The 13,116-nt window shown below is 41.9% G+C and overlaps 1 protein-coding gene across 2 annotated transcripts in view; it reads left to right on the top strand.

The window, feature by feature from the left end:
* Positions 1–13,116, top strand: part of PLCG2 (phospholipase C gamma 2) — a 135,269-nt gene that overhangs the window by 107,531 nt on the left and 14,622 nt on the right. For both annotated transcript variants that reach the window (XM_006087041.2, XM_014454317.2), the window contains exons 28-29: positions 1,226–1,340; positions 2,137–2,304. In XM_006087041.2, coding sequence (XP_006087103.1) covers positions 1,226–1,340; positions 2,137–2,304 — 283 coding nt within the window. The remainder of the gene's footprint in view (positions 1–1,225; positions 1,341–2,136; positions 2,305–13,116) is intronic.

Raw genomic sequence — 13,116 nt, 5'->3', positions numbered from 1 at the left:
ATTTGGTTTAAACCATCACCACCCAGACATGGTTTGAGGATCTGAATTACAGCGCACCCCCGGGGAGGAAGGGAGACCCTCTCAAATCCATCTTGGACACCTTACCCATGTCACCTGCGGGCCTAGGTATGAATCCAGCTCTTGCAGGGTTCAGGAGGGCATCTCCTGGGTCCCAGCGAGGACAGATTCTGGCCAGGAAAGAGAACATGTGGGAAAACGGACCTTTGGTCTTTACGGAGGGGAATGTTTGTCCCCATAATGGCCATATTTAAGGGTGAAAGCTTTTTAAAATTCAAGAGACTCAACTTTCAGAGAATGTGTTGTCTCTCTGTGAGAATTTTTGTTTTTCCCTCCTTTGGAAACTATGCAGGTAGAAAAAAAGTTGCATTTCTCATAAGATTAAGGAGAGGAAAAAATGAAGCTTTTGCAACCAAAGGTCTTTAAAAGAAAACCACACACACTCCCCTATCCTTTCCTGGGAGCTGGGAATCAAGTGATTTGACGCTCTTTCTGTGGGTGCGCACCTGGGCACGGGTGGATGTGTTCTGTGCTCAGGTGAGGTCAGGGATCCTCAAACTTTTTAAACAGGGGGCCAGTTCACTGTCCCTCAGACCGTTGGAGGGCTGGACTATAGTTTAAAAAAAAACTATGAACAAATTCCTATGTACACTGCACATATCTTATTTTGAAGTAAAAAAACAAAACAGAAACAAATACAATATTTGTATTTGCATGTGGCCCGCAGGCCGTAGTTTGAGGACCCCTGGGTGAGGTCCTCCTGTTGATTCTGATGGCCTGGGCGTTCTGCTCCCAGCTCACCTTAACACAGGGGTGGGGAACGTCTGGCCCTGCCAAGGCATTAGGGGGTAGTTAATGAAATGTTTGATCAAATAAGCAGGCTAATTTTTAAGTTGATAATTTTGTAAGGCTCTCGAATGATGTTATAAATATCCAAATGGGCCTTGGCAGAGAAAAGGTTCCCCACCCCTGTCCTAACAGCTGTAGGAATCCACCCCCATCTTCTCATCCACGAGAAGGAAACAGTGGTGGGATCCACTTGACAAGGTTGTCAGGACTTCTCCAGTGAAGAAATGGAGGCTGGTTTGAACTCATGTGGTCTGACGCTAGAACCCACCGAGCTCCCTGCCAGCCCACCCACGCAGCCTCGTTAGCTCTTCCCAGGACGGGTCTGGGAGAATTCCCGTACTCACCTGTGGTATCCTAGGTTCTCGGGGCTCGCCATCTCCCCAAGCTCGGACGAAGTATTGCATGTCCCTTTGTGGAGGTGGAAATATGTGGAGCCGAATATGACAACAACAAGTTTAAGACGACGGTTGTGAGTAAGTCGCCCGGGAACATCCTTCTCTTAAACATAAAGCGAGTTGAGTCACATGTTGGGGGGTTTGTAAGGCACTTTGCTTGGCCGTGTCTTTTTCTTCGTCCCTTTTGCTCACTGTGGTTCAGCTTAGGGAGGGGAAACAGAGGACCACGTGATTAAATAGTCGGATTGTGCCCCGTGCTGCGATGCTCTGCCTGTAACTCAGGCGGCAGGGCCCTTGCTCTGTGCCACAGCCCCACCCGCTTCATCTCCTTAGCCCAGGACAGGAGCAGAGACACAGAGGATGTGATACCTGACCCACAGAGGGCAGGGAGGCCTAGGAAATGCTTGTGCTTCCACTGTAAGCCAGGAAGACACCGGGAACTGGGCCTGAGGTCACTGCTCCTGGTGAAAGGTGGCTCAGTGGCAGCTCACACGCAACCAAGTGAAACGCGTTTGTGGAGGGTGGCAGGTTCTCCCCCGACAACCACGGACCCACGCTGGCTCTACCTCTTCAGTCAGCCTGACCCACCCCCTCTCCCTCTCAGCTCTTCCGTGCCCACCTGTTCCTTCTCTGCTGCGGCCTCCGTTCCCTTCCGCAACCTGGGGAGTTGAGATGGGAGCTGTATAAAGGGGTCTCCCCCCACCTTACTCAGGCCTGTGACAACCGCTTTACCACAATTGCTACTGGAAAAAAGATTATTCCTATTTTCTTAGCTGCATATTTACACAGTTGCTAAGGAGATTCAAAGCCCAGCTGATGAATATAAAGCTAGTTTCCCAAATGGCGTCTTTAATAAGCTTTGATCACCTTCCAGATGACAATGGCCTAAGCCCTGTTTGGGCTTCAACGCAGGAGAAGGTGACATTTGAAATCTATGACCCAAACCTGGCATTTCTGCGCTTTGTGGTGTACGAGGAAGATATGTTCAGCGACCCCAACTTTCTCGCGCATGCTACTTACCCCATTAAAGGAATCAAGTCAGGTAAGCGGCTTCTCATTAAGGGGTTCGGTTTGGGCTAGCATTGTCCTGTGGTCTGTGCTGCTGGATTAAAAAGAATGAAAACACATTTTTCCTGGTTTTTCTGAAGTCGCTGCAAAACCGATTAGGGGGCTTAGGCAGCTGATCTCATAGTAGTTCCCGTGGGCTGGCACACGCCCAGGCCCTCATCCAGCACAGGCACGGGGAAGGTGACGAAGTTGGACTGCGAGTTGATTTTCCACCTGGCACTGTGGTTTGATTTCATTTGGGAAGGTTGGAAGCTGATGCCTGTCCTCAGCCAGGGGCTAGCATCTGGTTGGGCTTCGCACCCGCTCCCTGGCCGGGAAGGAGCAGGCCTCAGCAGTGGAATGAATTACCGTCATAGGTCTGCCTCTTCCGAGTCAGCTGGGCAAATTGCTGAAACTTCAGGGCTTCACTTGCCTCTTCCACAGGATGGTCCCCCTCCCCACCCCCCCCCCCAGTTGTAACTTTCTTCCATGCTGAACAAAACACAAAACCCCTTATACTTTGAGAAGGGGCATTTTATATTTGCCTGGGACCAAGATGGGTCATGTGACCAGCTGTTGGGAATCAGGAGACTGAGTCCCACAGGTCCAGGCCAGACTCTCCCAGGCAGGAGGAGATTTGGGGCAGATGAGCTTGGTGCCGCTTCCTGTATAGTTTCTCTAATTCACTTTCCTGCCGGATTTTATGTGGAATGTTGCTAAACAGACCCTCCCTTGAATTCTCTTCTTCCCCTTTCTTAGTATTTGAGACATTAGATCATATAGATCCTTCTGGATTCCTCATGAGGTCACTGTTTCCCTGTTTTCTAAGCATTCTTTTCTCAATGTTTTTTGGAAACTTTTGGTCCTGTTTCCTGGGGGTCTCCCCCCACCCCCTCCCAAACATAGAACATATTGGATATTCCTTACATTTCTTAGGTGATAAGTCTGATCATTTCCATCACTGGGCACTTTCCAGGCATGCTGGGGACTCTGGTTAGAACATGCAGGTCCCTGAGCCCATTCCTAGGTGTGGATTCAGCTGGTCCAGGTTGGGCCCTAGGAATCTGCGTGTTTAGCCAGCTCCTCAGATGGATCCCAGGATGGCACTTGAGAAAACTGAGCTAGACTGAGGCTGCCCATCTTATTATCGTCAAGGAAACAAATTCCTAAGCAAATGAGTAGATTAAACAAGAATCTGAGAAATGTTTAAACTGCCTGCTTTTTAGTACTTTAGAAATATCCCGCTTCCTAATTTACTTTAGTAAGGATAACAGATGCTCATTTGTAAGTCCCAGAGGCCTGATGTTGCTCAACCCTTCTTGGTTAACTTGCCCACTACATTAAACCCAGCAATTTAGGTACAGTTCTTAACTTTGTAATCTGCCGCTTTTAAAATAAATAAGGCTTAGGACCAATTCCTTTTTATGGTAAATGTCCACCCTGCATGTGGACTCCCCCTGCTGTTACTCATGTCCCCAGGAAGGCTAAGGGACAGGACAGCCCCTCCCAGTGCCTAGGGGAGGTCAGAGCTGATGCACCCTTCTTACCTGCCACCACAGTGTCGAGTCATCTAGAAAATGCTATGGCTTAGCTTGGAGATTTAAAAAACAAAGAATACAACTTCAAGGAGGATGGAAACTGTGACTCCCCAGCTTCTGACAATGCCTGGCACATCCATATTCATGGAGAAAATGAAATACAGTGAACAACCCCTTTGTGCAGAAGGCATTGGGGGCCTTCTGAACTCAAAAATAAACTTTGCCCATTGTCATTAGGGATGCGCTTAAGCTTCTAAGCCAGCTGGAGCTAGGGAAGGAAGGAAAACATCATTTATTGTGTGAGGTGCCTTAAACTCTTTCCCCTTTAATCCTCATAGCAACCCAGTGAGAGAGGTTTTATCACCTCCGCTTTTTAAATAGGAACACTTTGGGGCCTAGAGATGTTAATGAACTTGCTCAAGGTCACGCACCTATAAGACTGCAGCTGGATCCAAACCTAGGAATGTCTGACCTCAAACCCTGTGTTCTCCCAGCTGTCCAAGCCTCCTGTACTCTCCCTAAGCCAACATACTGCTCTTACTTGAAAAGAAGTCTCTAGTTCCCTTTCCTCTGTGACACAACTAGAAACAAACCCTGTTTTTGGTGAAACTGGCAAACACCTTTCAGTCCCAATTCCCAGTATACGTGAAGGGCTGCTTGTAACCACGAGACCTGGGTAGCGAGGGGAGGTACACGGAGCTGGAGGCAGAGGGGACAGAGCCCACTTCTCCAAATCCGGAGGCACATGCTGAGTGCAGCAGCCCCGCTTTGCTTGGAACCATGTTCGTGAGGGCACGGGCTGCCTGGCAGCCTCCCCAGACACCATGGAGCACGCAGATTCCAGTACATTCTAACAGTCTGTGAGCAGAAACTGCCTTCTTCCCCACTGTCCACAGAGCAGCTCGGGAGAGTCAGGATCTCAGGCCCTACTCCAGCCCTCCTGACCCAGGATCTGCATTTTAATAAGACCCACACGTGGTTCACACCTTCGTTAAAGTTGGGGAAGCACTAAGCTAGACTGCAAGGAGTCTGTGGGGATCCAGGCAAAAATCATCAAACAAACTAACTACCAAATCCCATCACCTGTGTAAAGGGTAAATAGGTCAGAAAACTTCTCGACAGCAGTGTTCCAGGAGAACAATGTCCCCAAAATCCTCCAGGGAGAAGACTAGGACTCAGGAGTTTTAAACCCACTCACTGTCACTCAGGCATAAAATTAAAGGGCGGATGCATTCAAACATGCACAGTTCAGGGATTATATGTCCCAGGAGTTCATATTGAAGAGAACAAAGAAGACACATTTACCAGCCAAGATATCAACAGAAAAATTCAGTAAAAGGGTGGTGAGAATTGAACGTGTTTTGTTTTGTTTTTAAGAAAACTGTGCATTTCATTGTGTGTATCAATTTTATACCAGAAAAAGAACAAAGTAAGTAAATATTGAGCAGTTAATGAGATGCATGCTGACATATTCAGGGGGAACTGTACAGATGTCTTCATCTTACTTTGAAATACACACACACATATGATAGTTTGATGGGTGGAGAAAGGTGATAAAGTATAGTAAAAGGTTAATGATGAGACCTAGGTAATGGTTATACAAGTGTTCCTTATAATATTCTCTTTTAGCTGTGCTGTATAAATGTCAGAAAAATATAACCAAGCCTCCCTTTGTGGGAGAATTATGGTTATAAAATGGAACACACATTATACACCATGCCAGTGTAGAAATAAAGCAGTTTTACCAAATTAGGGGGAGAAAAGGTGTACAGGGTTGTGTAAGCATGCCAATTTCCTCTCTTAAGCAGTTGATTCAATAGATAATATTCACAGGTTATAAACCAACTAATAGTAAAAGGTTCTCTAAGAGAAATAAGAATAATCATCAAACAAACCAAAATCTGAATGATGAAATAGTGGGAGTGCCCCAATTTGAGTATTGCTTGTCCTGAGAATCAGTAGATAAAATGCAAATAAAAAGCTTTCAAGTCGGAGAGGCAGGCCCAGGATGGTGGTGTAGGTGGACGCTGAGCTTGCCTCTTTCCAAGAACACATCAAAATGTACATCTGTGTTTAGAATAGTTCCTCTTGAGAGACAACAGTGAACCAACTGAACAGCTTCTACACAAGCAAGAGAAACGGACCACATCGAGAAGATTGGGGTACCATGACAGCTCTCTGGGAGCTAAGAAAACAACACAGGACCAGAGGAACAGTGAGCGCCATTGTTTATGTGTACCCTGAACAGGGACAGTGGGCGGGAGCTCCACCCAGGTTCTCTGGCTGACCTGCAGGCCCCAGCTACCCCTCCTGGAGCTAGATACAGCAGAAAGAGGAAGGCACCATAGTATGCATACAAAGTTGGCTCCGCCACCAGGAAATTGATCCAGTGGGTACAGTGGGGTGCTGCTTCTTACACCCACTGGGCTGCACACACAAGGGACTCCCCCTGTCCACAGCGACCTGGCAAAACTTTGCATACACAGGGCTGCCCCAGGCAGAGTGAGTAGGGTGCTGCTGTATGCATGAAAGTCTGCCCCACCTGGAGAAAAAGCAGAGTCAGTAGGTCATTGAGAAACAGGCATGCAGAGTAGTCCCGCCCACACCCTGCTCTAAGGGTGGACAAAAAGCAGTAGGGCATGCACAGGGCTGCCTGTGCAGAGTTGGAGGATGCAGCTGAGCAGAGAGGAGCTGTGCTGCTTTGAGAGGGAGCAGAACAAGCAAAGTGTAGCTGTGCATACACACACACCTGCCCCATCCAGAGACGCGGCAGAACTGGTAGGGCATTAAGACACAAGCATGAACCAAGGACTTATATGTAAGCATATAGGCCTAACCAATGGACATGGACAACGGGGGGGAGGGTAAGGGCATAAGTGGGGGGAGAGGGGGCAACGTGGGGATAAGGACACATATGTAATAACTTAATAAAAAAATTTTTTTTAAAAAGACAAGCATGAAAAGCAACCCCAGGCAGGCCCTGACCCTGTTCTGATCACAGATAGTTAAAGCAATAGGGCACACCAAGAATGTACCTAGCAGTCCCATCTACATCAGGGAGCCCAGGTTAGAAGGGCAAAGCAGCATACACAGCAGACTGGCTCCACTTGGAACCTATTACTCAGGCCAGGAGACACACAAGGCACCTCACATGCCTGCTCTGAATACAGCTGGACTGCCGAAACTATTCACCCCCTGGTCTACACAGAGACCACTCTTTCAAGACTGGGAGGGATAGTTATTCTGCCCAACTCATAGGAACAAACACAGTAAGTCCAACAAAATGAATTTGCCCCAAATGAAGGCATAAGAAAAATCTCCAGAAAAAAGCCCCAATGAAATGGATGCAAGTAATTTGCCTGATAAATAATTCAAAGAAATGGTCATAAGAAAGCTCAACGAACCTGATCGTGCAATAGAGGAACTCAGCACCTCAATGAAGAGAGAGAAAATGTAATAAAGAAGCAATTAGAGATGAAGAATACAGAAGGAATTGACAGCAGATTAGTTAATACAGAATAATGGATTAGCTACCTGGAAGACAGAATGGAAGAAATCATCCCATCAAAAAAGCAAAATGAAAAAAAAATTTTAATGAGGATAATATAAGAGATCTGAGATAATATCAAATATCTTGACATTTGCATTATAGGAAGTCCAGAGGGAGAAGAAAGAAAGGGGCAGAGAGAATATTTGAAGAAATAATGTCGAAAACTATCTTAATTTAGCAAAGGAAACAAACATCCAGGTCCAGGAAGCAAAGAGAGTTCCAAAGAGACCCACACCAAGACATATTGTAATTAAAATAGGTAAAAGTTAAGAATGAGAGACACTCTTAAAGGCACCAGGAATGAAACATCAAATCACATATAAGGGAAATGTTATCAGCTGATTTCTCACAAGCAACTTTGCATGTCAGAAGGTAGTGGAGGAGATATTTAAAGTGCTGACAGAAAGGAATGTATCCAACTACTATACTGTACATCTGCAATTAATACAGAATAGTATTCAATATGAACTGTACTTGAAAAATAAAAGAAACTTAAAAAGAAAGGAATCTATAACCTAGAATAGTATATCTAACAACGTTATCATTCAGAGTTGAAGGAGAAATAAAAGAGATAGAGTTTCCCAAACAAAAACTAAAGGAGTTCCCAACCAGTAAAATGGCCTTATAAGAGATGTTAAAGGGTTTTTTCTTTACGCAAAAAAAGAAAAGGCCACAACCAGAAATAAATACAGGAAAGAAAAATTGTTCACTGGTAAAGGAAAATATACAATAATCACAGTGCATCAACCACTTAGAAAACTAATATGAAGGTTAAAAGACAGTAGTAGCAAAATTAACTATAATTACTTTAAATAATCAGGGGCTACACTAAACAAAAAGATAGAAAACATGACATTTAAAAACAGAGTGGGGAGAGTAAAAATATAGTGCTTTCAGAATATGATTGAACTTAAATGCTTATCAGCTTAAAACAGACTGATACACACACACACACACACACACACACACACACACACATAGATAGATATAGATATATAGACATATATGAACCTCATGGTAGCCATAAACCGAAAACATACAAAAAGAAAACCAACAAATTGAAAGAGATCAAGAGAAGAAGAAAGGAGCAGCAAAAAACAAAACAACCAAAAAAACATGTCAATAGGCACATACTTATCAATGATTACTCCATGTGTAAATGGACTAAATCAGGGGTCCTCAAACTTTTTAAACAGGGGGCCAGTTCACTGTCCCTCAGACCGTTGGAGGGCCGGACTATAGTTTAAAAAAAAACTATGAACAAATTCCTATGCACACAGCGGCGGCAAAAACACCCGGTGGGCCGGATAAATGTTTTCGGCGGGCCGCATGTGGCCCGCGGGCCGTAGTTTGAGGACCCCTGGACTAAATGCTCCAATCGAAAGACATAGGGTGGCAAAATGGATAAGAAATCATGATCTGTCTATATGCTGCTTGCAAGATACTCACGTTAGATTGAAAAACACATACAGACTGATGGTGAAGGGATAGAAAAATATATTCCATGCAAATAGAAACAAAAAGAAAGCTGCGGTCACAATACTCACATCAGACAAAATAAACTTCAAAACAAAGACTGTAAAAGGAAACCGAGAAGGACATTACTTAATTTTAAAGGGGTCAATCCAAGAAGATGGTATAACAATTGTAAATACCTATGCACCCAAGTATATAAAGCAGATGTTAACGGACATAAAGGCAGAAATGAACAGTAATACTTCAGTGGTTGGGGACTTTAATATTACACTAACCTCAGTGGATAGATCATTCAGACAGAAACTTAATATAGAAATAATGGCCATAAATTTCACATTAGGCCAGTTTGATTTGATAGACATTTAAGAGCATTTCACCCCAAAATTGTAGATTATCAATGGGGCATTTTCCAGGATAGATTACATACAAGGCCACAAAACAAGCCTCAGTTAATTAAAGAAGATTGAAATTATATCAAGCATATTTTCTGACTACAATGGCATGAAACTAGAAATCCACTACTGGAAGAAAACTGGAAAAATCATAAATACATGGAGATTAAACCACATGCTTCTAAACAACTAGTGCAGTGATGGCGAACCTATGACACTCGTGTCAGAGGTGACACGCGAACTCATTTTTTTGGTTGATTTTTCTTTGTTAAATGGCACTTAAATATATAAAATAAATATCAAAAATATAAATCTTTGTTTTACTATGGTTGCAAATATCAAAAAATTTCTATATGTGACATGGCACCAGAGTTAAGTTAGGGTTTTTCAAAATGCTGACACGCCGAGCTCAAAAGGTTCGCCATCACTTAACTAGTGGGTCAAAGAGGAAGTCAAGATGGAAATCAAACACTACCTTGAGACAAATGAAAATGAAAATACAACCTTACAAAATTAATGGGATGTACCAAAAGCACTTATTACAAGAAAGTTTCTAGCTATACAGGCCTACCTCCAGAAGGAGGAAAAATCCCACATAAACAATCTTAATTTGCACCTGAAGAAACTAGAAAATGAGGAATAAACAAAACCCAAAGTAAGTAGAAGGAAGGAAATAATAAATATCAAAGTGGAAATAATAGAAAATAGAAAAACAGTAGATTCATGAAATTAAGGGATGGTTTTTTGAAGGGATAAATAAAGTTGGCAAGCCTCTAGCAATACTCATTAAGCAAAAGAGAGAGAACACAATGAGCGAAATGAGAGATTACAATCAACACCACAGAAATACAAAGGATCATTAAAGAATACTATGAACAATTATATGCCAACAAATTAGACAGTCTAGAAGAAATGGATAAATTTCTAGAAATACAACTTTCCAAGACAAACCAGGAAGAAACAGAGAATCTGAACAGACCAATTACTAGCAATAAAACTGAAACATTTAATAAAGAAAACTCCCAACAAACAAAAGCCCAGGATAAGATGACTCCACAAGTGAATTCTATCAAACACTTAAAGAAGAATTAGTACCTATCCTTCTCAAACTATTCCAAAAAAGTGAAGAGGAAGGAATACTTCTAAACTCATTCTACACGCCAGCATAACCCTTATACCCAAATCAGACAGACACTAAAAAAGAGAATTACAGGCCAATATCTCTGATGAACATAGATGCCAAATTAACAAAAACAACATAACACAACAAATTTAACAGTACTTTAAAGGAATTTACACAGTGATCAAGTGGGATTCATACCAGGGATGCAAGAGTGGTTCAACATCCACAAAACTAGTACTGTGATTCATCACATCAGCAAAACTAAGGATAAAATTCATGATGATATCAATAGATGATGAAAAAACATTTGATAGAATTCAACATCCATTTATGATTTTAAAAAACCTCTTAATAAAGTGGGTATAGATGGAGCTTAACTTGATCAGGTTATATATGTAACAAGCATACAACTAACATCAGACTCAATGGTAAAAACATGAAAGTTTTTCCTCTAAGATCAGGAACAAGACCAGGATGCCCACTCTCACCACTACTATACAATAGTATTGGAAGTCTTAGCCACAGTAGTCAGACAAGAAAAAGAAATTAAGGCACCCATATTGGAAAGAAATAAAACTCGCTATTTACAGACAACACAATACTATATATAGAAAACCCTAAAAAATCCACCCAAAATTAACAGAAATAATAAAGGAATTCAGTACAGTAGCAGGATACAGAATATGCAGAAATCTGTCACATTTCTATAACTAATAATACATGATCAGAAGGAGAAATTAAATAAGCAATACCATTTCTAATTGTATCAAAAAGAATAAAATACCTAAGAATAAGTTTAACCAAGAAAGTGAAAGATCTGTACTCTGAAAACTGTAAAACATTGTAGAAAGTTAAAAGGACCTAAGTAAGTGGAAAGATATACCATGCTCATGGATTAGAAGGATTGATATAATTAAAATGACCATACTACCCAAAGCAATCTACAGATCCAATGCAATTCCTAAAATAACAACGGCCGCCCTGGCCGGTTTGGCTCAGAGGTTACACTTGCAAGGGTGGGGAACCTTTTTTCTGCCAAGGGCCATTTGGATGTTTATAACATCACCTGTGGGCCATACAGATTATCCACTTAAAAATTAGCCTGCATGCAACATATAGATCTTGTAACGTAAAAACCCACACCTGAAACCTATATGTTCATGTTGACCAATATCACCCCAATCAATTTAATAAAAAAAAATTAGCCTGCTATATTTGGTCAAACATTTAACTCACCCCTAATGCCTTGGCGGGCCAGACCAAATGACTTTGCCAGCCTTATGTGGCCCGCAGGCCAAACGATCCCCACACCTGGGTTAGAGTGTCAGCCCATACACTTAAGGGTTCAATTCCCGGTCAAGGGCATGTACCTGGGTTCCAGGTTCAATCCCTGGCCCCAGTTAGGGCATGTGCAGGAGGCAGCCATTTGATGTGTCTCTTTCATATCAATGTTTCTCCCTCTCTCTCTCTCTTTCTCTCTTTTTTTCTCCCTCTCTCTCTTCTTTTTTTTTCTCCCTCCCTTCCACTTTCTAAAAATCAATGGAAAAAAATATCCTCAGGTAAGGATTAACAACAACAAAATAGCAATATGCCTTCTCAGAACTAGAACAATTAGTTCTAAATCTTATATGGTACCACAAAAGACCACAGATAGCCAAAGCAATCTTGAGAAAAAAGAACAAAGTTGGAGGTATAATGCTCTCTGATTTTAAACTATATTACAAACCTATAATAATTAAAACAGTATGGTACTGACACAAAAACAAACACATAGATCAATGGAACAGAATAGAGAGCCCAGAAATAAACCCTCATTTATATGGTTAACTAATCTACAACAAAGTTTAGAATATAAAATGGAGTAATGACAGACTCTTCAACAAATGATGCTGGAAAAAATGGACAGATCATGCCCCTGATCTGCAAAAGAAAGAAACAGGACCACTCTTACACCATATACAAAAATAAATTCAAAATGGATGAAAGACTTATATGTAAGGCCTGAAATCATAAACCTCTAGAAGAAAAGATAGGTAATAAGCTGTTTGACACCAATCTGAGTAATATCTTTAAGGATACATCCCCTCAACCTCAACAAGGGAAACAAAAGCAAAAATAAACAAATGGGCCTTCCTCAAACTAAAAAGCTTCTGCACAGTGAAGGAAATCATCAACAAAACAAAAACAAAAAACAACCTACCAATGGGAGAATATATTTACAAATGATATCTGATAAGAGGTTGATATCCAAAAGATATAAGAAACTCATACAACTCAATAACAAAACAAAAAACCCCACAACAATCTAATAAAAAAAATGTGCAGAGGACATGAAAAAACATTTCCCCAAAGAAGACATACAGTGGCCAACAGACATGAAAAGATTCTCAACATCATTAATCATTAGAGAAATGCAAATCAAAACCACAATGAATATCACTTCACACCAGTCAGAATGGCTATTATCAAAAAGTCACAAATAACGCGTGTTGGAGAAAGGGGAACCCTTGTGCACCTTGAGGGGAACTGCAATTGGTGTAGTCAATATGAAAAACAGGATGAATATTCTTCTGAGTATTTATCCGAAGAAAACAAAAACACTAATTTGAAAAGATATATGCACCCCTATATTCATTGCACAATTATTTACAATATTTACAAAAGCCAAGATGTGGAATCAACCTAAGTGTCCATCAATAGATGAATGGATAAAGCAGATGTGAGAATA

Source organism: Myotis lucifugus, unplaced genomic scaffold (genome assembly GCF_000147115.1).
Source record: "Myotis lucifugus unplaced genomic scaffold, Myoluc2.0 scaffold_35, whole genome shotgun sequence".
Taxonomy (NCBI): Eukaryota; Metazoa; Chordata; class Mammalia; order Chiroptera; family Vespertilionidae; genus Myotis; species Myotis lucifugus.
This window is presented reverse-complemented; position numbering and strand designations above follow the sequence as displayed.